This window comes from Fringilla coelebs, assembly GCF_963513975.1.
Source record: "Fringilla coelebs genome assembly, chromosome: 17".
In the NCBI taxonomy this organism is placed as follows: Eukaryota; Metazoa; Chordata; class Aves; order Passeriformes; family Fringillidae; genus Fringilla; species Fringilla coelebs.
The window spans coordinates 3,055,110-3,081,673 of NC_140043.1; the positions used below are offsets into that span (position 1 = coordinate 3,055,110).

The following is a 26,564-nucleotide window of genomic DNA, read 5'->3' on the forward strand; positions in this document are numbered from 1 at the left end:
CCCCGGAAGCGCTCCCCGCTCCTCAGTTCCGGTGGCGGCGGCGGCGGCAGCAGGTACGGACCGGGCCGGGCTGGGCCGGGCAGGACAGGGGTACGGGCACACCGAGCCGAACGGAGCCGGGCCCCGCAGCCGCTCCTGCCGCGGCCGCCTCCCCCGAGCTCCGCCCGTGCGCACCCGGGACGGGCCCCCCGCCGGGGCTCGGGCCGCGCCGCGTCCTTCTGGGCCCGGGCCCCTCCTGCCCCCCGACCTGAGCCGTGCCCGTCCGTGCCCCTCTGGGCCGGCGGTGTCCCCGCTGTGACCCCCGACCGTGTCCCCGGGCCGTGTCCCTGTTCTGACCCCGTGTCCCGGGCCGTGTCCCCGTGCTCCGCTCCTCAGTCCGGGCTGTGTCCCCTTCCCCCGCCCGCCCGGGGCCCACGGGGGTCCCCGGTCCCCGCAGCCTCCCCCGGGCCGTGTCCCGTGTCCCGCCTGTCCCCTCCTGTCCCGGGGCAGCTCCGTGTGGCAGCGCTGCCCTCCCGGCTCATCCCGCAGGGATCGCCCCGGGATCCGCTCCCCTCCCCGGCACCGTGGCCTGGCCACAGGCAGAGCCCCGAGGGCACCGTGCTGGGGGCAGGACCCCCTGGAAGGGCTGGGGGACACGGGGTGAGCCCTTCACCCCCTCAGGGCATGGCACGTCCTAGGGAAAGGTCTTGGCTCTGCATGGAATTAGCTGGGAACTGGGCATGGAGCAGACAGGGAGGCTGGTAGCCTGTGCTCGCTGCCTCCTCCAGGGAGATTTTGGGAGGAAAAAGCCCCGAAGTGGATAAAAAGACAGCTCTGGCGTGAGGGAGCCGTGTTGGAGGTGTTTGTGTTGTTGTTGCAGGTGTTTTGTGTGGAGTTCTGACACCTCCAGGGGTCCCATCCCCAGCAGCAGGGGGGGCTCAGTGGGGTTTTGTGTCTGCTCTCTCCTGGGGTGACAGAAAATGGGGTAAGCCTTGGGTGAGCAGTTGGACTGATGTGGTTTGTGGCTCCCACACCCATTTGTGGGGTCAGACTGCCAGGCTGAGCAGGCTTTGGCACCCAAAGGGGCTTTCCAGAGGTGTTGGGCCTTGCTTGGAACGAGCCAGGCTGGGAATTCCATGGCAGGAGGTGTCCACCCTGCAGAACATGGCTCTCCCAGGGGGAGAACATCCCCTCTGCCATGGGAACCTGGCCAGGACAAGGTCCTTGGTGTCCCTGGGGATGCTCAGCTGGAGTTTGGGGGGTGCCATCCCAGTTCAAGGTGGTGCAAAGTGCCCCCAGCTCTCAGAGCACGGGGCTCTGGGCTCTGTGGCAGTGGGATCCTGGCAGTGTGTGCTGCAGGTACACCTCAGCATTGTCCTTCCTGCCTTTTCCCTGAGTTTATTCCCCAGTTGTTGGTTGATGGGGTGTATTGCTTGCAGCTCATTTGCTGGTGCCACTGCTTTGGATCTCTCAAAGACTTTTTTGGATTTGCTTTGGGCACCTTGCTGATGGCACTGTGGGTTTGGCTCCTACCCCTGAGTTCTCCAAGTTATCCCTTGTTTGATGGGGATGGAGCCTTCTGGAATGCCCATGGGTTGGTCAGAAACAGATTGGTGAGAGGATGGGGATGGTTCTGGTGGGATCCAGCAGAATCACAGCCCTGAGCTGCTGCAGAGCTGAGCTGGAGCAAAAACTGGCTCCAGTTAGGCCAGACAAGGGAAAATTATCCTACTGGGAAGGGGTGTGAGGCTGCTGGGAGGGCTTGTGGTGGTCTGGCTGGGATGGGATGAGCACAGGGATGGGAGCTGTGGGATGAGCACAGGGATGGGAGCTGTGGGATGAGCACTGGGATGGGAGCTGTGGGATGGGAGCTGTGGGATGAGCACAGGGATGGGAGCTGTGGGATGAGCACTGGGATGGGAGCTGTGGGATGGGAGCTGTGGGATGGGCACAGGGATGGGAGCTGTGGGATGAGCCCTGGGATGGAAGCTGTGCCCGTGGCTGTAGGATGGGAAACACTGCTGTGAGTGAGGAGAGGAAGAACTGGGATCAGCACGAGGCTCTGGAGCTGTTGGGTTGGGTATCCTCAGCCTCTGGTTCCCTTCTTGCACCCTGGGGTGTTTCTCTCCCTTGGCTGGTGCTTGTGGCAGCTCCTGGGGTTTGTCCATGGAGCAGGGATGTGCTCAGAGCTGTGTTGGTGTGGTTATTTTAGTTTTATTTTTCATTCATGACCAGGATGGGACTGTTGGGTGCATTTCTTGAGTTTTATTACCTTTATTACATGGTTGAGCCAATAGGAAGATGGTAAAGCCTATGTACAGCTAGTAGCAGCTAAAGGTTTCTTTGTTACAGAATACTTTAGAAACTTTTAGCTAATAGCATATTGCTAAAGTTTATAGATAATTGTTCTAGCTAATTACTAAAAGTACATGTATCTAGTTTCACACAGTGCTTGTCTTCTTTCTATGGATAATACAAAGTACATTGTTATTAAGTTTAAACCTTCTACTATCTTGCTAAGCATATTTTCTTGTAGTCTTAAGGTCTGTCTTAGCCAAGCTTAAGACTTGTTAAGCTATTGTTTCATGTCCTTGCTTGCTGTGCTATTATTTTTCTACTTTCAGACTTTCTAACTACAACTTAGCTCTAAGTTTTTTTGTTATTTCTGTTTCTGGGGCCTGCTGTTACAGCTTTCTGGAAGCCTTCTTACCTTTACTGATTCCCACAGGGACCCATCACCACCTCACCCCTGCCTGGCCTCTGCAGTGCCCTGGAGCTGCCTCACACCAGCAGGGAACAGTTATGTGATTCCCCATGGCTCCAGTTACCCATTAATTTTTTAGTCTTCCTTAATTTCCCTAATTATGCCACCTTGGCCCTCAGGTGCTTCACTGCCAGCTGAGGTGTTTGCTTGAGGGAGTTGCCTTCCCCACTAACCTCCAGCTGCCCCTCTGTTTTCCAGGGAAGCCCTTTCCTAGGAGCTTGTCCTTCCTGCTCCTTTCTGCTCTCCCTGGTGAGAGCAGCCTGTCCTTCCTTCCCCTTTCCCCTTTTCCCTTTCTTTCCTGGCTCAGCCTGGGCAGATCAGAGCTCTGGCAACCAGAGAACTCCTGGGCTGGACTGTCAGAGGGTTTAGGAGGACCTGGGAGCTGTGGTGGGCTGGGATAAGCAGGGCTTTGGGATGTCTTGGGCACAGTTCAAGGGCTGCATCCCAGCCCTGGCAGTGGCTCTGTGCTGGTAGAAGCTGAAAGTGAGACCAGAGGAGGCACCAGAGATGCTCCAAGGGCTGGAGCCAGGCTGGGAGAGCTGGGGGTGCTCACCTGGAGAGGAGAAGGCTCCAGGGAGAGCTCAGAGCCCCTTGCAGGGCCTGAAGGGGCTCCAGGAGAGCTGGAGAGGGACTGGGGACAAGGGATGGAGGGACAGGACACAGGGAATGGCTCCCACTGCCAGAGGCAGGGATGGATGGGAGATTGGGAATGAGGAATTGTTCCCTGTGAGAGTGGTGAGGGGCTAGGATGGAATTCCCAGAGCAGCTGTGGCTGCCCCTGGATCTCTGGAAGTGTTCTAGGACAGGGTTTGGAGCCCTGTCCCCTCTGGGACAGTGGAAGGTGTCCCTGCCCATGGCAGAGTGGCACTGGGAGGGCTTTAAGGTCCCTTCCCACCCAAACCATTCCATGGTGAAAGTGTCTGATCAGCATTTCAGCCTTCAAGAATGGAGGAATTATCCTAAAACAGGATAGGTAAAGGTGGCAGAAGAAATGAGTTTTCCTGCAGTCTCCATGAGAGGAAGTGAACAGCACCAGCAATGGCTCCTTTGGCATTGGTGTCATTCCCAGGACCCCCCTGGCAGCTGCCACCTTGGTGGGAAGCCTAGTGATGGGTTTGTTGTTGTATTTCGGGTTTAGGAGCCTCTTATTTTCCCTGGGTGGCTGAATTTGAGAGGTGCTGGCATGGCAGTGGGAAAAATGGGGTGGCTGAGCTCTGCCATGTATCTGACCTGGAGCCTGAGAGGCTCAGGAGAGCAGCAGTGCTCTGGTTTGTGTGGAGCTGTGGAATTGAGTCCCCTGGAGGGAATAAAATCAGGGATGAAAGGCTTTGGGTTTGTGCCACTGCCAAAACCTGTCCCAGAACCAGTCCTGAGGAGCCCAAACTGGCTGGGGGAGAGGTTCTGGGTGCTCCTCTCCAGCAGCTTTGAAATCCTTATGGACACTTAACTCCTTGAATCCTGTTTGCCAGGCCAGCTTAAAACAAGTTTGGTGTGAAGATGGGGTAAAATCTGAGCCATCACAAGGTCAAGGGGGGGTCTGTGTCCTTTGCTTTGCTGCTTGCATCCTGCTTTTTGTGAGTGAGGAGCTGCTCCCCTCAGCCTCTCACTGGGAGAGCAGTGTGGAAAGGAGCTGGATGGGATTGCTGGAGCTGAGGGAGCAAACACCTTCTCTCTGCATCCTTCAGAGCTGGGTGGGATTGCTGGAGCTGAGGGAGCAAACACCTTCTCTGCATCCTTCAGAGCTGGCTGGGATTGCTGGAGCTGAGGGAGCAAACACCTTCTCTCTGCATCCTTCAGAGCTGGCTGGGGATTGCTGGAGCTGAGGGAGCAAACACCTTCTCTGCATCCTTCAGAGCTGGCTGGGGATTGCTGGAGCTGAGGGAGCAAACACCTTCTCTGCATCCTTCAGAGCTGGCTGGGATTGCTGGAGCTGAGGGAGCAAACACCTTCTCTGCATCCTTCAGAGCAGAGCCAGGCAGCAGCGCTGGCCCCTGCCCAAGGGCTGAGCTGTGGGAATTCACCTGCGGCTGGCAGCCAGCCCTGCCTTGTCACCCTGGCACAGCCTGGGGGACACACAGGGTGCAGGGTGCTGAGCATGGGGTTGGGGAGCTCTGTGGATCCCCTCATCCCCCTGCTGCAGGCCCTGGGGTGATTCCTGCCCTGGGGAGGGTTGTGTCAGTGTGAGGAGTGAGGGCTGCGCCTTCCTTCCCGAGCTGGAGGAGCCACTTTCCTTCTTGGGGTTGCTGCAGGGCTTCAAGGAGTGGGGGAATAGGTGGTTGTCTCAGCCTCTGAAATCAGTGGGGTTTTTTTCAGTGGGGTTGTGGATGGGAAGAGCACAGGCTGTTCTTTCCCTGGCTCTGGGAGAGCAGGGAGCTGCAGGGAAGCGGCCGGTGTGATTCATGTCTGCGAGCTGCCTGCACAAATTCCCTGCTCAGCTTCAAGTTTGCTTTCCAGGCACTTCTGCAGAGCAAGGCTGAGTGTGAGCCAGGTCCTGGAATTGGAGGGACTGCAGTGAATCCTCTTTCTTTCCCTGCTTCCTTCCTCCCAGTCTGGCAGGACGGGATCTGCAGTGAGGTGCAGAGAGCTGCGGCGCAGCCCGGAGCTCCCGCTGTTCCCTGGAGAGCCATCGACTTAGTGGGATAAAAAAGGCTCTGAATCAATCCCAGGTAACTGAGGCAGGGAGGAGTGTCCTGTCTCACCAGGGGCAGAGCTGTGGGGGTGTGGTGCCAGGCTTCCCCCTCTGGAATAGCACCAGGAGGGTGCTGCCAGCCCCCAGAGCAGCCCCAAACCCACGCAAACTCCTTCCTTCTCCCTCCCTGCCAAGCTGTGTGCTCTGCCCAGCCTGCTCAACCCCCAGATTTCATCCAGATTTTCTTTTTTATCCCTGCTGGGGATCCCTCTCCATCTTGGACAGGGAACAGAGGACACAGTTCCTCTGTGCTCCCGCTGCGTTTGGCTTTCAAGATGCTCATTTGCATTTTAAACCCATCCGCAAGCTCTTTTTTTTTAATCTCCTTTTTTTTTTCCACTTGGCTTTGCTTCCTGTATTCCTGCCCCTCCAAAACGGCAAGGCCACTGCAGGCTTTCAAGGACAAGCCTCTGGTTCCTTCCCTGTTGAAGGAAAGATGGGAAAACCAGCCATAAAAGCCAAATCCCTGCTGACCTTTCTGAAGGGCTGCACATCTCCTTCCTCAGCCTGCCAAGCCCTAAATCTGCCCTAAACTGCCTGAATTATATAATGGAGCCTCAAGTGCTGGGCTGAAACCTCACACCCTTGGAATTTAAAGCAACCCTGCTGGAGCAGGGCTGGTTTGTGGGAGAGGCTCCCTTTGATCCGGCAGATCTGTGCCCCTCGGCTGTGCTGTCCCGTTGAGCTGAGCCTTGGGTTTGGCTCAGTTCCTGTCCCCAGCCCTGAGCTGTTCCCTGTGTAGGTGAGAGGGAGGGCTGGCTCTGAGTTTTCCTTAAGAAAGCATTTTTGGGATGAGGAGAGGCCAATCCAGAGGGGATCACTGAACCCCTGCTGCCCAGCTCTGTGCAGGATGGGATAAGCAAAGTCAGGGCTGCAGCCCTGGAATCTTCAGGGTTCCTTTCCTCCTCCACATCCTCTTTGGAGAACCCTGATTCCCCATCATCACAGTGCTGTGAGGTGCTCACCCTCCCTTGGGGATTGGGCTCCTCCTTGTGACCCTTCCCATGAGATCCCAAACTCTTTCCCTCCCCTGGTGCCTTTCCTTCCTGGAGTTCTCCATAACAATCCCTGCAAGGAAATTATCAGCCCTGACCCTCTGTGCTCTGCCTCTCCTCCAGGGCCGTGCTGCTGGCTGGAGACCACCATGACAGACTCCAAGTACTTCACCACCACCAAGAAAGGTGAGGGAAGGAGCAGGAATGTCACAGTTCATCCCAAAATCACCTGCTGGTTCTTACTCCTGTATAAACCAGCTGGGGAGGGTTGGGAAGCTCCTGTGGGAACGCCCTGAGTCCTCCTGGGATGCTGTGGCCGACACCCCACCCTGCTCCTTGCTCTGGAGCAGCTCCTGGGCTGCTGTGGGGTCAGGGCACCTTGTCCCCAGCCCCCTGAGCCCAGCCAGGGCTGGTGGCAGCTGGTGATCGGCTTTAGCAGCTCAGGAGCTCCCCTGGGCAGCGCTCGGGGCCTTAAGCACCCTCCAGACCAAGGAATTAATGTGGAGAGAAGCCATGTGGCACCTTCCTCCTCAATCTGCCAGCCCAGGAGGGAGTAAGGAGCTCAGCAAGGCTTCAGGAGGGCAGGAGATGCTGCCCTGAGGTTGCTGCCATAGGCAGGGAGGGATTTGGGAGCCAGCCTTCCTCGTATGGCCTTGAGGAGCAGTGCCCAAAATCCACCTGTCATCATCCCTGGGAAGGGTAGGGGCTGGGATAATCACCCCACAGCCAAAAATACCCTCTGGGTAACCCCATCCAGTGCCTGTGGGGTGCTCCTGGCTCCTGCAGCATCTCCCATCCCTGTAGGGCTGGAGGAGCAACAAGGATTCAGCAGGAGGGGAATATTCTCCATTCCCATGGATGAGAGCTGAGCCCCCAGAGCAGCCCCAGCCTCAGGGGGGTGTTTGGGAAATTAAATCCCCTTTTCAGGGATGTCACACAGCAGGTGGGAGCTGTGCTCACCCAGCAGAGGGGTGGGGGACCCCTTCCACTAATCCTTGAGCTGCCACTTCTCCCATTTCTCCAGGGGAGATATTTGAGCTGAAGGCTGAGCTGAACAGTGACAAGAAGGAGAAGAAGAAGGAGGCTGTGAAGAAGGTGATCGCCTCCATGACTGTGGGCAAGGACGTCAGGTGTGTGCTGGGGCTGCAGCCTGGAGTATCCTGAGTGGGAAGGGACCCCCAGGACCATCCAGCCCAGCTCCTGGCCCTGCCCAGACCCCCCAACAACCCCACCCTGGGCATCCCTGGCAGCACTGGCCAAAGGCTCCTGGAGCTCTGGCAGCCTCGGGGCCGTGCCCATTCCCTGGGCAGCCTGGGCAGTGCCCAGCACCCTCTGGGGGAAGAACCTTTCCTGAAATTTACCCCAAACCTCTCCTTCATGCTGTTCTCCCACATGCCCAAGCCAAACTCTGCTGGTTTTTGGGTTCCCTTCTCCCCCTGTTGCTTCCAGGAGGGTTTCCATGCTGCTTTTCCCCCCAGGATTCACCCAGGTACATCCTGGCTGCAGCTCTGCCTCCTGGAGTGCAGTTTGTGTCCACGTGGCCACCTGGCAGGTGGGGGCTCTCCTGGCTTTTGTTGTAATCTGGCTAAAAGAGGATTGGTCTGGCTGCCAGATCAGTTTGTTGGGATTATTCCCACTTCCTTTGTGTGTTACTAAAAACAAGCAGGACCCCCTTGGAGGGTTGGTGGCGGTGCCTGGATGCTGATAAACCTTTTACAGCCTCTCCAGTCCAAAAGGTCAGGCAGCTGCTGCTGTTCCTGCTTCCTTTTCCATCTGGCTGAGCTGCACGTGGCTCCTGCTGTGCCTTGTCCTGCATGGACCTGTCCCAGCACAGGCAGCATCAGCAATTTGATTTTCATGGTGCATTTGAGAGTAAATGGAGGGAAAACACACTCAGGGTTGGGACAACTGGGGCATCCCTGGCTCCCAGAGCAGCAGCAGGGAGTGTCCATCTTGAGACCACTGTGGAAATCACATGGAAATGGCAGGAGCTGCCTGTACTTGAAGGGGATTAAAAAAACAGGGAGCACAGCTTTTAAAATAGACAAATAGTGACAGGCCAAAGGAGAATGGCTTTAAGCTAAAAGAGATTTGGATGGGATATTGGGAAGGAATTGTTCCCTGGCAGGGCAGGCAGGCCGGCCCTGGCACAGCCCAGAGCAGCTGTGGCTGCCCCTGGATCCCTGGCAGTGCCCAAGGCCAGGCTGGATGGGGCTTGGAGCAGCCTGGCACAGTGGAAGGTGTCCCTGCCCCTGGCAGGGGGTAGAACTGGATAAGTTTAGAGATTCCATGATTCCCAAACCATTCCATGGTCCTGTGGCTGTGTCAGCCCTTTTTTTCTTGGTGTGTGCCTGTTCAGGCTGCAGGGAAAAAGTTTGCTGAGTCCACTTCTCCCCAGGAGGTGCCAGCAAAGCCTGGTTTAACCCGGGGTGAGACCAGCCCAGGTGGGCAGCAGCTTTGCAGAACCCAATTCTTTGGATTTAGGGGGGCCCTGGCTTTGAGCCTGTCAGGGCTGGCTGCTTTGTGGAGGTGGAGAAGTTTCCAGGAGCCTTGGGACATCTGTCAGGGTGGAATAACCCCTGTGTTAGCCCTGGGATGGTGATTGCCTCCCCTGAGGTGGTTTAATTGTCTAATTGATCTGTCTTTGGATGAAACAGCATCTCTGGTATCCCACAGCTCCAGGATGTTTGGGAAGCCCCAGCTCAGCAGGCAGATCCACTGCATTCCCCTCCATCCCAGCAGAGTCTCCTGGTGCTCCAGACTCACCCAGGGGAGTGGGGCTCTTCCTTTGGGCACCATCCTGTGATAGTACATAAAGTCTTGCAATATCCTGGGTTGGAAGGGATCCACAAGAGTCATCCAGTGCAGCTCCTGGCCCTGCACAGACACCCCAACAACCCCACCCTGTGCCTGAGAGAGTTGTGTAGGACCTTGTCCTGGGGCAGTGGATGTGCCCTGGAGCAGAGATGCAGCAGAGCCATGTGGAAAAGCTCAGTTTTGGTCCATCAAGGGCTGGTTTTGGTACAGATCCATTAAAAAATCCACTGGGGAAGGGCATTTCAGCTGTGTCTGCTGCAGGGTGGGCTCAGGTCATGGAATCATAGAATCATGGAATGGTTTGGATGGGAAAAGGTTCTTAAAGCTCAGCTCATCCAACCCCCTGCCATGGGCAGGGACACCTCCCACTGTCCCAGGCTGCTCCAAGCCCCAGTGCCCAGCCTGACCTTGGGCACTGCCAGGGAACAATTCCTCATTCCCAATCTCCCATCCATCCCTGCCCTCTGGCAGTGGGAGCCATTCCCTGTGTCCTGTCCCTCCAGCCCTTGTCCCCAGTCCCTCTCCAGCTCTCCTGGAGCCCCTTTAGGCCCTGCCAGGGGCTCTGAGCTCTCCCTGGAGCCTTCTCCTCTCCAGGTGAGCACCCCCAGCGTTTCCTCCCAGGAGAGAGCTGGGTTCTGCTGGGTTTAGGGGTGGGTTATCCATGGGAAGGGGATCCGTGGGCAGCGTGGCCGTGCCCTGCCTTCACTGAGCTCTGTGTGTTCCAGCGCTCTCTTCCCGGACGTGGTGAACTGCATGCAGACAGACAACCTGGAGCTGAAGAAGCTGGTCTACCTCTACCTGATGAACTATGCCAAGAGCCAGCCAGACATGGCCATCATGGCTGTGAACACCTTTGTGAAGGTGAGGGGACTGGGCTCCGTGTCCAGGGCCACAGGGGACACCAGGTGCCAGCTCACCATGCCAGGCTGCAAATCAGGGAGCGTGGGCAGCTTTCCAAAGCCTCTCCCTTCTGGAGGAGGGGCTCTGCAAGCTCTAGAAAACTGATTGAATTTGTCCAGTAATGCAGAAAGTCAGTTTTTGGCAGCTGTGCCTATTGCTCTGTCAGGGGTGTGGGCAGCTCCCGTGATCAAGAGCTGTCATGTGAATTTATGGGCTGAGAAATCCCTCGTGATCTTCCTGTTGGAGCTGAGAGCTGAAGAGTGTGTTAGGAACCAGGATATTGCCAAAGCACTCAGTGACAAGGCCTAGTGGGCTTTAGAGGGAGTTCAGGCTTTTCAGGGAGAACAAACCCCACATAATAATGTCAATATCTGTTTCCAGCATCAGGTTGGTTCAGGTCCCTGGTGTAAGTGATGAGGACATGGGATTCCTGGATGGATTGAGGAGTTCTGGGTGTGAGGATTGGTGGTGTTGGAACTCAGTGGGTGCAGGACAAGAGAGAAACTTCTCTTGGGTGACTCATTCTCAAGAGCAGAACATGAAAACCTCGTGATTTGAACCCAAATCCTGGAGGACCTGAACCCCCTGGAGATAACTGAGGAGCACGGGATATCCTGTGGCATTCACATTCTCTGGAAAAATTCCTTCGCCCAGGGTTTTTCTCCTGGGAAGGTGAAAGGCAGCGAGAGAGGCCTCAGAGAAAAGGAAAACAATTCTTATCTCATTTGCTTCTCCTGTGTTGAGCTGGTGTGGGATGTGTTTGGAGATTGTTCACCCACAGGTGATTGTTCCATTGCATTCTGCTGGGAGTTGTTTTCACTCTTTGGCCAATCAGGGCCGAGCAGTTCAGGACTCTGAAAAGAGTCACTAGTTTTCATTATTATCTTTTTAGCATTGAGTAAGTATCTTTTCTGCATTCTGTAGTATAGTATAGTATTCTTTAATATAATATAGTATCATAAAGTAATAAATCAGCCTTCTGAGAACATGGAGTCAGATGCATCATTCCTGCCTTAGTTGGGGCTCCTTGATTACAATAATATCCTCTGTCCTCCCTGTGCAGGAGTGTGCTCTCTGTTAACAGAGTGACAAAACTATCTTTTGTCTCTTTAAAAGGAAAGAGGTCTAGAAGTTTCTCTCTTTGATTAAGTGAAAAGACACCTCACAAGACTTAAAAGACTTCACCTCAAACTTAAAGATAGCTAATTAGATAAAAGCTAAAAAGTCCTGCTTGGACAATTAACTAGAAAAAGGAGTGAACAAAGAAACTAATAGCTTTTGTAAAGTGTTTTACTAAGAGCAAAAACATCTGGCACTTAGCTCAGTTTTTCTGTTTGTTATTTTGCTTTTTATTAAACTTTTTTGTTTCTAACACTACAACAACAGAAGCCATCCTGCTGATTATTGTGCCTCCAAAAGTAGCTGAGCTATCTTGGGTTATTGGAATAATTACCAGTACAGCCAGACAGGATGTGCCTGAGCTTGTCTGGCCCTTGCTGCTGAACCAAATAGCGGCACTGTGGTGTTTTACCCCAGAGACACTTTTGGCTGGATGCTGCAGCTGGGACCTTGGAGGCAGGTCCAGGCATGCAGGAGCTCAGGTTTACCTTTGGTGGAGAAGCTTTAAGGCGATGGTGAAGGAAAGGAGTGGGTTCTGGTGGAGGGTTTGGACTCTGAATGCAGTAACAGCTCCAGCAGAACTCTCAAACTGCGTGGTTGCTGTTCCTTTTAACCCCGGGGAGAGGGCAGGGAAGGGGCAGGGAGCCGCCAGCCAGGTACAGGAGAGGAGGTCTCAAGGGACAAAGGACACCTGGATGGTCCAATGTCCCCCCAGGGGCAGAGGGCATCTTTTGAATCTGCCAATCACTGGATGCCCTTCTGGAATGCCAGGATTGACAGACAGTGCTGGGAGGAGTGAGGGAGGGAGAGGTGACTGACACACCTGGGAGGGAATTATCAGGGAGGGACACGAGGTTCTGAGGTAAACCCTGAAATCACAACACCGGGTGTGTTATAGGCCTCCCAGAGCTCATTAAACTTATCTCCAAGTTCCTCTGACATCCCTGCAGGACTGTGAGGACCCCAACCCGCTGATCCGGGCTCTGGCCGTGCGCACCATGGGCTGCATCCGCGTGGACAAGATCACGGAGTACCTGTGCGAGCCCCTGCGCAAGTGCCTCAAGGACGAGGACCCCTACGTGCGCAAGACGGCCGCCGTCTGCGTGGCCAAGCTGCACGACATCAACGCCCAGCTGGTGGAGGACCAGGGCTTCCTGGACACCCTCAAGGATCTCATCTCAGACTCCAACCCCATGGTGATTGGTTTTTGCCTTCTTCGCCTCCTCTTCGTCCCAATGGCAGTAGCCGCTCTCCAGTCGTGTTCACGTCCAGCTCCCTTCCTCCCAGACTCTCTTTTTGGTGTTACCAAACCACTTTTGGGGAGTTTTTGCTTCTCAGGACTGCAGGCTGTGTTCCCTGCCCCATAACCCTGTGTCCTGGACAGAGGGTTTCTCCCATGCCGTGGCTGTGTTTATTCCTCTGTTCCCAGTGGGAAGGAGGCTGCCCCAGGTGGCTCAGGGCAGAGGGAAGCTGCTGCTTTGGTTCTGATACCACAGAGCCCCAGTGGCTTTTGCCTCTGGTTTTCCTCGTGGCTGGGCTTTGGCTTCCCTCCCTTTCCCCGGGCATGGGGAACTTTAAAACCACCTTTCCTCAGGCTTTCTCTTCCCACAGCCTTTCCTGCTTTTCCACTCTTACCCTGGATGTAGTTTGAGCCCAGGAGCTGTGTGGAAAGCTCTGGGGCTCCTCAGAGCTGCCTGGGGAAGGGAACTGGGCACGAAGCCAAGGCTGACTGAGGAACACGTGGGCGCCCTTGGAGATGCAGCGTGGGCGGTGGGAGCGTGCTGGTGGGGATGGCTCATCCATCCCCCTCAGATCTGCTGTGGGGAGGGAGAAGCTGGAGCCCAGATGTAGGTGGGATGTGAGGGGTTTGTAGTGAGGAGGCAGCTCATCCCCTCACACCACATTTGGTGTCACCAATCCGTGTCCTGTACCCCTGGCAGGTGGTGGCCAACGCGGTGGCGGCGCTGTCGGAAATTGCAGAGTCTCATCCCAGCAGCAACCTCCTGGACCTCAACCCCCAGTCCATCAACAAGCTGCTCACAGCCCTCAATGAGTGCACTGAGTGGGGCCAGATCTTCATCCTGGACTGCCTGGCAAACTACATGCCCAAGGATGACCGGGAAGCGCAGAGGTGAGGGGACAGGCAGGGCTTGGCACTGCCCCTTCTCCTCTGAGGAGAGTCTTCATCCTCCTGACCCTGCTGCAGGAGGGGGGACAGCGGGCATCTGCTGGACCTGTGCCTTGGGCATGGCCATCTGGAGCCTGCCCTGGTCCCGTAGCGAGCCCTGGCACTGGGATTGTGCTCCTTGAGCTGCTTAAAATGTGGCTGCAGGGGACAATGGGCACCGGGGAGCCCCGAAACGGGGTCACTGCCAGAGGGTTCTGCAGGGCCTGGGGAATAACCTTCACTGGGGCATTCAGGAGCCACTTCAGCCTCTTTGGGAAGGTCCCAAATGCTGCTCAGCTTTCCTGCAAGTCCTTCCTCCATGCTGGCAGGAGTTTTTCAGCCAGAGGAAGGGCTGGGATCATTTCCTTTCCCTCCTCCTCGCCCTGGCAGCATCTGCGAGCGGGTGACACCGCGACTGTCCCACGCCAACTCTGCCGTGGTGCTGTCGGCTGTCAAGGTGCTGATGAAGTTCATGGAGATGCTGTCCAAGGACCTGGATTATTATGGCACTCTCCTGAAGAAGCTGGCCCCACCACTGGTCACTCTGCTGTCTGCAGAGCCCGAGCTGCAGTACGTGGCCCTCCGCAACATCAACCTCATCGTGCAGAAGAGGTGGGTGTCCAGGTGTCCCCTCTTAGCTTCAATCCTTCTGACTGCAGCGGTGTCACAGCACATCCTCTAGGGTGATTTCTTCTCTGTTACTTAAAACCCAAGGAGAGTCATGGAATCATGGAATGGTTTGGTTGGGAGGGATCTTAAAGCTCATCTCATCCCATCCCATCCCCTGACACCTTCCACTAGACCAAGGCCTGTCCAGCCTGCCCCTGAGTCAGTCAGGTGAGGGAATGAGCAGGGAGCTAAGCTGGGATCTCCAGTTTAATGTATCCTTTAATTTAATTTATTCTTTGTTTGGGGCAGCAAAGGATGGCAAAGCCAAAAGCTGTGAGACTTTAGAGTAGTCCCTCTGTGTCTAGGGAGGGATTTTTGTTCTGCCAGCTGCCTTCTCCACAGTTGTCCTCTTTGAACAAGTGCTCAGAGTCCTTTTGTCCCTTTGCTGATCTAAAATCCTGGAGGTGGCTGAGGCCCCACACGTGTGCCTGGAGCAGGAGTGGCAGCTGGAGAGCCCCAGCCCAGTCAGATGATTTGTTCTCCTCCCAGTCAGCGCCGTGGTCGTCTCTTAAAAATAGCAGCAATTTCTGGGAGAAGTGGAAAGCAATTAGTGTCCCTGGGAGTGGGAATGTGGAAGGCAGCTTGGAGCTGGACCTGGCCTAGCTCTTTCCCAGCTTAGAGAGAGGGTGAACTGGTGAGAAAGGTCCAGCCTAGCCCTGGGGTCTGGATTTGTGTCCCTGCTCCCACTAAAACGTCCCTCCAGCCTTGGCAGGACAAACGTCCCCCGTTGCCTCACGTCTGGCCCGTGTTTGTGACAAGGTTGTGCTCTGTCCCCTGTGTGCCAGCAAAGGGGAGCCAAGGGACAGAATCCTGGGGGATAACCACGGTGACTTGGATTCCTTGGCATTGAATAGGCCCCCAAAACCTTGGGACTGGGGTGGAAGTGAATGCCTGTCCCCCCTAACGCTGCCTCTCGCTGCCCCAGGCCCGAGATCTTGAAGCATGAGATGAAGGTGTTCTTTGTCAAGTACAACGACCCCATCTACGTCAAACTGGAGAAACTGGACATCATGATCCGCCTGGCCTCCCAGGCCAACATAGCTCAGGTCAGGAGCTGGCCTGGGGCACCCAGGGCCACCCCAGCTCTGCTGGGAGCAGCTGTCCCACCCTGCTGCTCGTGCTGGGTCACTGCCTTGCTCTCCTGGTGGCTGTGCCTTGCTGCCAGGCTCTCCCTGTGCTGTGTCCCTCTCCCCTGGTGGCTGTGCCTTGCTGCCAGGCTCTCACTGTGCTGTGTCCCTCTCCCCTGGTGGCTGTGCCTTGCTTCCAGGCTCTCACTGTGCTGTGCCACCCCTCAGGTGCTGGCAGAGCTGAAGGAATATGCCACGGAGGTGGATGTGGATTTTGTCAGGAAGGCGGTGAGAGCCATCGGCCGCTGTGCCATCAAGGTGGAGGTGAGGGCTGGGACACGGTGGGATCTTAGGCACCCATGGGTAGGGTGGCACCTATGGGCAGGGTGGCACTTTCCAGCACATGGTGGCCATCTCACCCCAGGAATTTGCAAGTTGGAGCCTTCCAAGGCATGGGGATGAGCCATGGTTGTTCCACAGGGATCAGGGGGATGCCAGGAGGATCTTCCATCCCCTTATCCTTTGCAACTGGAGCTGCTTTAGAAGCCCTGCCTAGAACAGGGTCAGGAATGCAGTGGGTGATACCAGTGCCTTGTTGGGGACCAGAGTGGGACTGGGAGGGAGCTGATCCCTTACCAGGGGGCTGGGAGGGAATCCATCCCTTCCTGAGGGGCCACTCAGTGGCTTTGCTTCCCTGTGGGGATTATTTTCCAAAGGGGATTGTTAAAAAGCTCCCTGGGAAGGTGGCTCTGCATGGCTGGAACACTTCCCACAGGGAGAGAGGAGCCCGTGGGGATGCGCAGGGAGGATGAGGAGGAGGCACACCATGATGTGAAGGGCAGACCACACTCAGTGTCCCCTGTGGGTTGGATTTGGGGGGGGGATAAGAGGCAGTGGCAGGTTTGGGATGGGAGGTGGGCTGTCCCTGTGTGACCCAGTCCCTCTGGCAGCAATCGGCCGAGCGCTGTGTCAGCACCCTGCTGGACCTCATCCAGACCAAGGTGAACTACGTGGTGCAGGAGGCCATCGTGGTCATCAAGGACATCTTCCGCAAGTACCCCAACAAGTGCGTGGGAACCCCTGGCATGTGGGCTCTCCAGGGTGCTCCTGGTCCTACCTGAGCTCTTCCCTCCCCTCTGTGCTTGGGGGGCCACAAGCTCTTAGTGGGATGAAGCCCCCAGAGCCTCCCCCCAGCACAGGTGGCTTTGGGGTTTTTTTGTCCCCAGCGCCAGTGGCAGTCGCAGATCCAGGCACTGAAATGGAGAGGAGCTGCCAGGGATGTGCAGGTCCCTTGTGTCAGCAGAAACTGTCCCTGGCTCTCAATCCAGCTCCTGGTGCTGGAACCAGGACAGCAGGAGGAGAGGAGAGGGGAGGGAATGTTCCAGCTGAGCCAAGATGAATAGGCAAATCTGTAATCAGGAACTCAGGGACTAATAGTGGTAATAAATACTAATGGACTGAATTGGTAACGAGCAGAGCTCTGCAGGAGTAGCCCTTGGCTCCAGGTTCATTCAGGAGCAGGGAATGTACTCTGGGATCAGTGGGGGCACTGCCCATGGGGTGAGGGGACAGCCCCAGGCAGGGTCCCCTCAGCCACAGCTCTGCTGTGGGCAGTGGGATGTGGTTTGAAGTTTGGGTGGATGAGGATCTCCTGCTCTGGATGAGGTTTCTCCTGCTCTGGATGAGGTTTCTCCTGCTCTCCTCCCCTCGGGCAGGTACGAGAGTGTGATTGCCACGCTCTGTGAGAACCTGGATTCCCTGGACGAGCCCGAGGCCAGGGCTGCCATGATCTGGATCGTGGGGGAATACGCCGAGCGCATCGACAACGCCGACGAGCTGCTGGAGAGCTTCCTGGAGGGCTTCCATGATGAGAGCACCCAGGTGTGCCAGGGGACCTGCTGCCTCGGGGTGACGCTGGGACACAGCTCCTAAGTGGAGCAGGGGACAGTTTGCTCTGAAGGGATTGTTCGTGCAGGTGCTTGGGGCAGGTTTGGGTGTAGGACGGGGTCCAGGCTTGGAGTAACCTGGCAGAGTGGAAGGTGTTCCTGCTCATGGCAAGAGGGGGAATGAGATGGGATTTGAGGTCACTTGCAGCCCAAGCTGTTCCGTGGTTCTGTGGAATGCCAACATGGTGTTGTCCCAAGTGCCTTCCCTGTTCCATGGTTGGGAGGCACCAGGCAGGGACCTGGTTATCCCACTGTGCCAGCACAGGATCCCTGTGGAGCTGGAAAATGAGCAGAGGGAGCAGTGCCTGCCCTGTCTCCCAGGGCAACTGAGGCCAGTGGGTTTGCCTGTGGAATTTTGGAGGGTTTCCAACTCTGGAAAACTCTGCAAAACACCCTGTAGCCAAGTGACAGTGAACAGGGCAAAGTCTACAAATGCTGAATAGCAAAGCCAGAGATCCAGGCTCCCTGAGAGGCTGGGAGGGAAATTCCTGCTGCTTATCCATGTGGAAATCAAAGGATGCTGTGGCCTGTGCCCTGTGGGCCCATGTGACCTGCTCCCAAGATCCTGCCCCATGGTGTTGGGGTCAGCCTGTGTCTGAGGGTGTGCAAATGGGCTGGAAATGGGCCGGGCAAGGTGCCCTGACATGTGTCACTGCCACTGACATGGTCACCGTGCCTTTGGTCCCTTGAAAGGCAGGTTGGGGTTAGGTCCTGGGCAAATCCATGTGTTCCTGCACAAACACAGTGTGACCTGTCTGTCTGTCCCTCACCCTGTCTGTCCCCCACAGGTCCAGCTGCAGCTGCTGACAGCCATCGTGAAGCTGTTCCTGAAGAAGCCCACGGAGACACAGGAGCTGGTGCAGCAGGTGCTGAGCTTGGCCACACAGGTGGGTGACACCTAGGAGAGTTTCCCAGGGCTTCCCATCCCCAGGGGCAGCGGGAACAGCCTGGTCATGTGACAGCAGGCAGGTAATTGGAGCTTAGTTCACAATGGTTTGGGTGTGAGGAACCTTAAGGATCCCCTTGTTCCAGCCTGCAGGGACACATTCCAGTGTCCCAAATTGCCCCATCCAGCCTGGCCTTGGACACTGCCAGGGATCCAGGGGCAGCCACAGCTGTGCCAGGGCCTGCCCACCCTCCCAGGGAACAATTCCTTCCCAATCCCATCCATCCCTGCCCTCTGGCAGGGGTTAGATGGGCAGGGTCTCCCTCCCTTACCCACACCCTCTTCAACACCAACAAACCACCCAAACTCAACACCAATTTTCCCAAATCCATAACTCCCCCCAACCATTTCAACAACCCCCATAACTCCACCTCTCAACCAATCAATCACTCACCACAACACTATTCCACAAAAATTCCTCAAAGATTCAGAGCTCAGAACCACAGGGAAGCCATTCCCTGTGTCCTGTCCCTCCATCCCTTGGCCCGAGTCCCTCTGGGAGCGCTGACGTTTGAAAGCCTGGAGACAGGGACACTCCCACGGCTCAGGAGGCACCTTTGGCCTCTGCGATCCCTGTGATCCCTCCCGGCACGGCTTGGGTGGGGAAAGCGCCTCTGAGTAACTCCGTGGTAGCTGCAGTTGCTCTGAGCAGCTCTGTAGTAGCTACAGTTACTCTGAGCAGCTCTGTAGTAGCTACAGTTACTCTGAGCAGCTCTGTAGTAGCTACAGTTACTCTGAGTAGCTCTGTAGCAGCTGCAGTTGTTCCGAGCAGCTCTGTAGTAGCTGCAGTTATTCTGAGTATCTCTGTAGTAGCTGCAGTTGCTCCGAGCAGCTCTGTAGTAGCTGCAGTTGCTCCGAACAGCTCTGTAGTAGCTGCAGTTGCTCCGAGCAGCTCTGTAGTAGCTGCAGTTGCTCCAAGTATCTCTGTAGTAGCTGCAGTTGCTCCGAGCACCTCTATAGTAGCTGCAGTTGCTCCAAGTGTCTCTGTAGTAGCTGCAGTTGCTCCAAGTGTCTCTGTAGTAGCTGCAGTTGCTCTGAGCAGCTCTGTAGTAGCTGCAGTTGCTCCGAGCAGCTCCGCAGTAGCTGAAGTTGCTCTGAGTATCTCTGTAGTAGCTGCAGTTGCTCCGAGCAGCTCCGCAGTAGCTGCAGTTGCTCCGAGCAGCTCCGCAGTAGCTGAAGTTGCTCTGAGTATCTCTGTAGTAGCTGCAGTTGCTCCGAGCAGCTCCGCAGTAGCTGCAGTTGCTCCGAGCAGCTCCGCAGTAGCTGCAGTTGCTCTGAGTATCTCTGTAGTAGCTGCAGTTGCTCCGAGCAGCTCTGTAGCAGCTGCAGCTCCCCGATGGCTTCCCAAAGGACTCGGACAACCCCGACCTGCGGGATCGCGGCTACATCTACTGGCGCCTGCTCTCCACGGACCCCGTGGCCGCCAAGGAGGTGGTGCTGGCCGAGAAGCCGCTGATCTCGGAGGAGACGGATCTGATCGAGCCCACGCTGCTGGACGAGCTCATCTGCTACATCGGCACCCTGGCCTCGGTGTACCACAAACCCCCCAGCGCCTTCGTGGAGGGCAGCAGGGGCGTCGTGCACAAGAGTTTGCCCCCACGGACGGACTCGTGAGTGTTCCCGTGTCCCCACCCCGGGCTGTGGATGGAGGGGGTGGGTGTGGGGCTGCTGTGGGGCCGCTGGGCTCAGAGCTGAGCCTCCATCCCCAGGGGAGGTTCTGTAGGAGCAGGGCTGTGTGGGTTCAGCCCACACAGTGGAGGTGATCTCCACCAGGATTGTAGAGATTCCCACCCGATTCCCAGTGATCTCTGTGGGAATGTGTTGGGAGCCAGCATGGCATGGAGGGGGGGTCTTGCTTGCCATTGAAGTTTTGGGAGCCAGGAATGGGATGGAGGTTTCAACTGCTGCAGTGGGACCTCCTGTCCCAGCTGGAGCTCCTCACCCTCTCCCATCGTTCTCTTTAGGGGTGAGAGTCCTGAGAGTCCGGACACAGCCCCGTCGGGGGGGCCAGCAGGAGATCAGCCCTCTGTCATCCCCACCCAGGGGGACCTGCTGGGGGACCTGCTCAACTTGGACCTGGGCCCCCCAGTGAGCGGGCCACCCATGGCCACCTCCGCCGTGCAGATGGGCGCCGTGGACCTCCTCGGGGGTGGCTTGGACAGGCTGGTACGTCCCAGCTCCTGTGCTCCTTCCCTGGGTCCAGGCTGTCCCATTGGCATCCTGCTGGGCTTGATGCTGGCTCTGGTCTGCCATAGGACAGACTTGTCAGCCTGGGGGACATCTGGGCTGGTCCTTTCCTGCAGTGAGTGAGGACAGAGGGCACTGACCCTCATTTATCCTGCCATTATCCAGTGGAGGGGAGGGGTCCTGCCCACTTCCCTGTGCCTTTTCTCTCTGTTGGTGTGGATGTTCCCATTCCATGTGCTGTGCTGCAGGAATGGCTGCTCTTGGGGGTCCTTCTCTGACCCCCAAACTGCTGCAGGGCTGGGCCAGGATGTGGCCACTCCCAGCCTGTGGGGTGTCCCCTGTGCCAGGAGATCCAGAGGTGACAGCGTGTCCTCCTGAGAATGCAGGCCAAGCAGTGGTTTGGCCTCGGGGTGAGGCAGGATGGAAACCTCTCCCTGTGTGGGAACACCTGCCCTGTGGGTGCTGGAGATGGGCCAGGCTCCCTGAAGGAATGGAGTTTGGAGTCTCCTCCATGACTCATGACATTCAGCCGATTTATCCCAAGGGGAGGCAGCGTTGCTGCCTTTCCTGATTTGTAACCCTGCAAGTGCAGCCCTGGCACCTTGTGGCTCCCAGGGATTGGTGATGGGCTGGCACTCAGGCTGGGAATGAGGTCTGGCTCTGTCCCCTGTCCCCAGGACAGCCATGGACAGACAGATGGATGGGTCAGGACTAACCTCTGTCCTCTCCTCCCCTTCTCTTCTCTCTCTCTTTTTGTCTCTTCTCTCCTGGCTTCTCTCTGCATGTGGCTGGCTCTTCTCTCCACCTTGCCTGCTTCTGCTTGGAGATGGGGGACGAGTCGGAAGGGGTATGGATCACGGATCACCCTCTGCCCAGCCCCGTGCCCGCCCCTGGCTGCCCCTGCTCCCCCCAGCCCCAGGGACACCTTGCTTCCCTCTGGGGACAGCTCCTGCTCTGGGACCACTGGAGCATCCCAACTCCAGCCCCTTGCTGCCCCACACTGCTGCTTCCAGACAGTGTCCAGAGGGGACATTTTGGGGACCCCTGTGCCCTCAGCCCTGCCCTTGCTGATGCCCCTTTCTTCTCTTGCAGCTGCGCAGCGATGTGGGAGGCAGCCCTGCTGTGAGTGTGCCCTCTCATTCTCTGCATCCTCCTCCTCTTCCTCTTCTTCCTCCTCCCATCCCCCTCCCCGTGGTGCCCCCTGTGACCCCTCCCTTGTCCCCACAGATGGGTGGCGGCGGTGGCAGCTTCACAGCAGCTCCCAGCACCACGGCACCCACAAACATGGGGGCACCCATTGGCAGCGGCCTGGGCGACCTCTTCGACCTCACCGGCGGGGTGGGGACCCTCTCAGGATCCTACGTGGCCCCCAAAACGGTGAGTGGGGCAGCCAAGCTCGGGGTTGAGGGGGGCACAGACCTCCATGCCCACCCCCCACAGCAGAGCCCCCCTGGAGGAGGTGGGGGAGCACCAGAGGCTCTGCTGTGGGTGACCCCCCAAGGGTTTCTTGTCTCCCTGGCCCAGGTCTGGCTGCCTGCCATGAAAGCCAAGGGGCTGGAGATCTCTGGCACCTTCAGCCGCCAGGTGGGCTCCATCTCCATGGACCTCGTGCTGACCAACAAAGCCCTGCAGGTCATGTCTGACTTCGCCATCCAGTTCAACCGCAACAGGTGAGTCCCACCTGGCTCACCTGGGACCTGAGGAGACACTTCTGGAGCAGTTTTGTGTGGAAAAGGGTGTGAGGAAGGAGCTGCAAGGGCTGGGAAGAGCCTCTAGTGATGACCCTTCTCTCTCTGATGGCTGTGGTGGTGATGAGCATCAAACCAAAGCCTCTAAGAAGTTGGCTGAAGAGGCCTTCCTCAGGCTCTGACCATTGTCCTGTTGGTTGTCCTGGGGAACCAATGCTTCCTTTTCCCTCAAAAACACTGAGGAAATGCTGCAGGAATGCCACACATGGGTGGAGGAGGAAGGAGGGAGATTTGGGGTTGCCCCAGGGTGGGCAGGGCAGGAACCAACCCCGTCCTGGACAGTGCAGGGGCAGCGAGGCAATTCCTGGGATGCCCATGGAGGAAGGCAGGGAGCACCAGGCTCGGATGGACAGTGCCTTGTGCCGTCCCCTGCTGTCCCCACGCTGACCCCCTGCCCTCCCTGGTGTCCCCCCAGCTTCGGCCTGGCCCCAGCAGCTCCTCTGCAGGTGCATGTACCCCTGGCTCCCAACCAGTCCGTGGAGATCTCCCTGCCCCTCAACACCGTGGGCTCCGTCATGAAGATGGAGCCCCTCAACAACCTCCAGGTGAGGAACACGGGGCTGTCCCCTCCTGGGGAGCTGGGGACAGGGCAGGGGCCCTTGGAGAAATCCAGAGGGAGGTGTGGCAGCAGGAGCCAGGTGCTTGCTGCAGTGACACCCGGCTCCAGGGGGATGGGGATGGGATGGGACATTTTGGGATGGGATGGGACATTCTGGGAACCTGCTGTGGGTCGGAGGTGTTGAAATCCCCGTGTCCTTCCACCCCAGGTGGCGGTGAAGAACAACATTGACGTCTTCTACTTCAGCACCCTGTACCCCCTGCACATCCTGTTCGTGGAGGATGGCAAGATGGGTGAGTGGGGTGACCATGGCTCCAGCAAGGTGTGCTCTGGCACTTGTCCCTAGGGGCCATCCCAGCCCCTGGAACCTTCTTGATCACATTGGGTGAGCCCCCAAAAGCAGGTGGCTGCCCTGAGCCTGCTGGAGTGGGTGGCAGAGTGACATACCTTGGCTGCCATGTCACCTCTGTTGTCACCTTTGTGGTGGCCAGTGTGGCAGCTCCCTCAGCGCTGGTGTCCTCCCTCCCTGCAGAGAGGCAGACATTCCTGGCCACCTGGAAGGACATTCCCAACGAGAATGAGACCCAGTTCCAGATCAAAGACTGTTCCCTCAACGCAGGTGGGTCCCACCCCTTGCAAGGACCTGGCTCGGGTCACACTTAACTAACCCTGTCCCCAAGTGCCACATCCACGTGGCTGTTCAGTCCCTGCAGGGCTGGGGACTCCAGCACTGCCCTGTGCCAGCCTTTCCAAGAAGAAATTTCCCCTAATTCCCTAAAACCCAATCTAAGCCTCTTCCATGACAAGGAGGGGAGGAGGGGGGGCAGGAGCAGGTGCAAGGGGAGCAGGGGGTCAGCCCAGCCCCTCAGCCTCTCTCTCCCCCATCCCAGATGCTGTGAGCAGCAAACTCCAAGGCAGCAACATCTTCACCATTGCCAAGAGGAACGTGGAGGGCCAGGACATGCTCTACCAGTCCCTGAAGCTCACCAACGGCATCTGGGTGCTGGCAGAGCTCCGGATCCAGCCCAGCAACCCCAGCTTCACGGTACATCCCATCCCCTGCCTGCTCCCGCCCCCCGCGGCTGGGGGCACATCCCTGCTGTGGGACCTCCCCAGCTGCTGGTGGCGCTGGTGCCAGCCCCGCTGTCCCTCCCTCGTGGGGAGGGTGGCACTGCTCCCGTGGGGACAGCTGCGGGACACAGAGCGCTCCCAACCCACCCCGCTCCAGGAAACCCTGTCCTCGGAGCATTCCCTGAGCAGGGATCTCTCCACGCCTCACCCACGAGCCATCCCGATATCCTGCTCTCCCTGTCCCCTCCCCACCTCCCTGGCAGCCTTTGGGGTGGTGCCAGCTGTGTCACCCTGACTCCTCTCTCTGTGTCTGTCCCCGCCGCCCGCCCTCGCCGGCCTGCCCGCTCTTGCAGGATTTGGAGGTTAGAGATTGGTTTTTCCCTGGCTTTGGGCTCTCCCTGGCTGCTGCCTGGATATTCCTCCCTCTCCCAGTGTTTTTCCCTGCCCTGCCAGTCTCCTGGTGCCTCCTGCCTCTCCTTCCCAGCAGGGCTGGCACAAGGAGGGGGACGTTTCCAAGGGTTGGGATGTCCCCATCACCTTGCTGGTTTCACTGGGGATGAGGATAGCTGAAAATCCTTATCCCAGAGGGTTGTCCATGAGCTTTCCCTGCTTGAGGAGCTAATTGATTTGGGAATGATGTAGTATTTAAGCAAACACCTGAAGGGGCTCACTCCTCTTGAGAGAGGAGGAGGATGTTTTTGGGGAACCTTCACCCTGCAGTGCCAGGCACTGAATCCAATCCCAAAAGCTGGAGTGTTGCCCCTGCCTGTTCCCTGCCTGTGCTGCATGTGGATGGCTCTGACTTGGGAGGGCTTGCAGGGGTTTAATAACCTTTTTCCAGCTGAAATCAGGAGCTGGACTGCCCCGTGGGAGGGAGGGTACTGCAGCATGCAGGGCTCTGCTTTGGGGCTGGTGGCTCTCCAGCATGGGGTGGGATGCCATGACCCCGCTCTTCCCTCTCTCCCCACAGTTATCCTTGAAATGCCGAGCACCAGAGGTGTCCCAGTACATCTACCAAGCCTATGAGACCATCCTGAAGAACTGAGGTGCTGCTGCAGCTCCCCCTCCACCTCCTCCTCCTCCTCCTCCCCCCTTCCTTTTCCCACCCGAGGGAGCAGGGCTGGATCTGTGTGCATGTCCCCTTTCCCTCCTGCTGGGGACCCAGCCCCTGGTGTTCTCCCTTTCCTGGGGGGCTGGGGGGAGCAGAGGGGGCAGGGGGCTGTCCCCAGTCCCTGCATCCCTGCAGCAATCCATGTGTGAGTGATGCCATGTCCTCCTCCATGTGCTGCTCCTTCCACGTCCCAGTTTCACCCTCAGGCTCCCAAAAAGCCCAGCTCCTGCTCCTGGCTCTCATGGAGTGCTGTCTGGTGGTGGGTTCAGCATTCCAAACCCTGGGAATAGCTGCTGGGGGGCCCACAGTGCTGTGGGATTGGGTGGCTCTGGCTGCTGATCCCCCTGGAGCCCTGAGATTTGGGGCTGGAGCAGGTGGGAAACAGCTTTGGCTCTCCCTGCTTTTGTGCCCTGGTTCAGCAGAGCTGTGGGTGAGCCCTTCACAGAGGATCTCCTTCCAATGGGAGCCCTTCCCAAAGCTCCCAGAAGGGCTCAAGGATCCCACACTTGAGGCTGTACTTAAGGTGCAGGTTAAAAAGGGCTTTTCCAGCCCCCTCCAGCCCCTGCCATGGGGGCAGGAGGGCTCTGAGTGTCCCCTCTCCCCCAGCCCTGCCCCATGGCTCCCTCAGCTCCCCCTGGCACTCCTGGGTGCTCCCCTGGGGCTCCCACTGCTCCCTTCCCCCCCAAATCAAGCCATGGGTCCCCCCCTCCCTGGAAGCAGGAAATCTCTAATATATGAAAGATAAATATATTGTAATGTTCACTGGTTCGAGGGAATGTTGAATAAAGGTGACACCAGCCCATGGGGACGCTGCTGGGGTGGCCATGGCCCGGTGACCCCGAGGGAAGCAGGATCCTGGGAGCTTCCTGCCAGCCCTGCAGGGCCAGATAAGCCCTCCCTGGGGCCACTGGCCCCGTGGCCTCTGGCACAGCAAGGCCTGACACAGCAGAGGGGCAGGGCTGGGACCAGGGACACGGGGCCAGTCACCCCTTGGGGACAGGAAGGGCCTGGAGAGCTTGTGGCTCTGCTTCTGGAGCCTCTCAGGGATCCACCGAGGCCAAGGTGACCCTGAACTGTACACAGTGTCCAGTCTGGGTGCCCCAAGCCCCTCCTGGGGCTGGGGACAAGCATGGGGTCCCCAGGAGCTGCTGGGGTGGGTGAGGAGCAGCAGCACCAAGTCCTGCTCTGGGACACCCCACAAATCACTGGTGCTGCTCTGGGACACCCCTGGGGCCACCAGCCCCACTGCCAGAGTCGGTGTCCAGGGACCAGAGTGGACACCCTGCTTTGGAACCCCCAAAGTCACAGCAGGGAGGTGACCACCAGCAGGTCTGGAGCCTCCTGGTGACCCACAACCCGCCCTGTCCCCCCGGGCCAGCAGCCCTGAGGTGACGGTCCCTGGCCATGGGGCACTTTGGGCTTCAGGGACACCTCTGCAGGGGTGCCAGTGGCTGTAAGGGGGGACAGGACACTGGGGCTCAGCCTCAGCTCAGCTCTTCACTGCCCCCACCCCTGCTGGCACCCCCAGAGCCCCCCTCCCTCGGGCCTGGGGGTCCGAATCCCCCTGGACAGATGAGCAGACATGGTGGGCTCAGCTCCGTTGGTCTTTACTGGCTGGAGAGGACATGCAGGGGTGGGGGCCACGGTGGCCTGGGCTGGGGACACAGCCCTGTCCCACCCTGGGGACATCAACACGAGCTGTGGGCACTGCTGTGGCCAGCTGGGGGCTGGAGAGGGAAGAGTGACCCCCTGAAATGGGACTTGTGGTGACAAACTGTATGTCCCCAAGTCATCTCAGGGGTGGAGAGAAGAGACTGGAGGGGAGAGGAG

General features: G+C 57.7%; 1 protein-coding gene across 3 annotated transcripts; it reads left to right on the forward strand.

The window, feature by feature from the left end:
* Positions 1-16: 16 nt before the first annotated feature.
* Positions 17-26,352, forward strand: AP1B1 (adaptor related protein complex 1 subunit beta 1). Of its 3 annotated transcripts, none has more exons than XM_084217490.1 (24): positions 17-53; positions 5,292-5,409; positions 6,551-6,613; positions 7,452-7,557; positions 9,970-10,105; positions 12,214-12,459; positions 13,204-13,394; positions 13,821-14,042; positions 15,025-15,145; positions 15,395-15,490; positions 16,117-16,232; positions 16,882-17,047; positions 17,901-17,999; positions 19,409-19,668; positions 20,023-20,224; positions 21,072-21,092; positions 21,338-21,367; positions 21,473-21,622; positions 21,770-21,915; positions 22,409-22,538; positions 22,761-22,845; positions 23,085-23,171; positions 23,443-23,597; positions 24,594-26,352. In XM_084217490.1, the coding sequence occupies exons 3-24, from the start codon at positions 6,577-6,579 to the stop codon at positions 24,666-24,668; spliced, it is 2,877 nt and encodes a 958-aa protein (XP_084073616.1). In that variant the 5' UTR covers positions 17-53; positions 5,292-5,409; positions 6,551-6,576; the 3' UTR covers positions 24,669-26,352. The 3 variants fall into 3 exon arrangements, with proteins under 3 accessions (XP_084073616.1, XP_084073615.1, XP_084073617.1); XM_084217489.1 differs by having other exon boundaries at positions 36-53; positions 5,198-5,409; XM_084217491.1 differs by lacking the exons at positions 21,072-21,092; positions 21,338-21,367 and having other exon boundaries at positions 36-53; positions 5,198-5,409.
* The last annotated feature ends 212 nt before the right edge of the window (positions 26,353-26,564 follow it).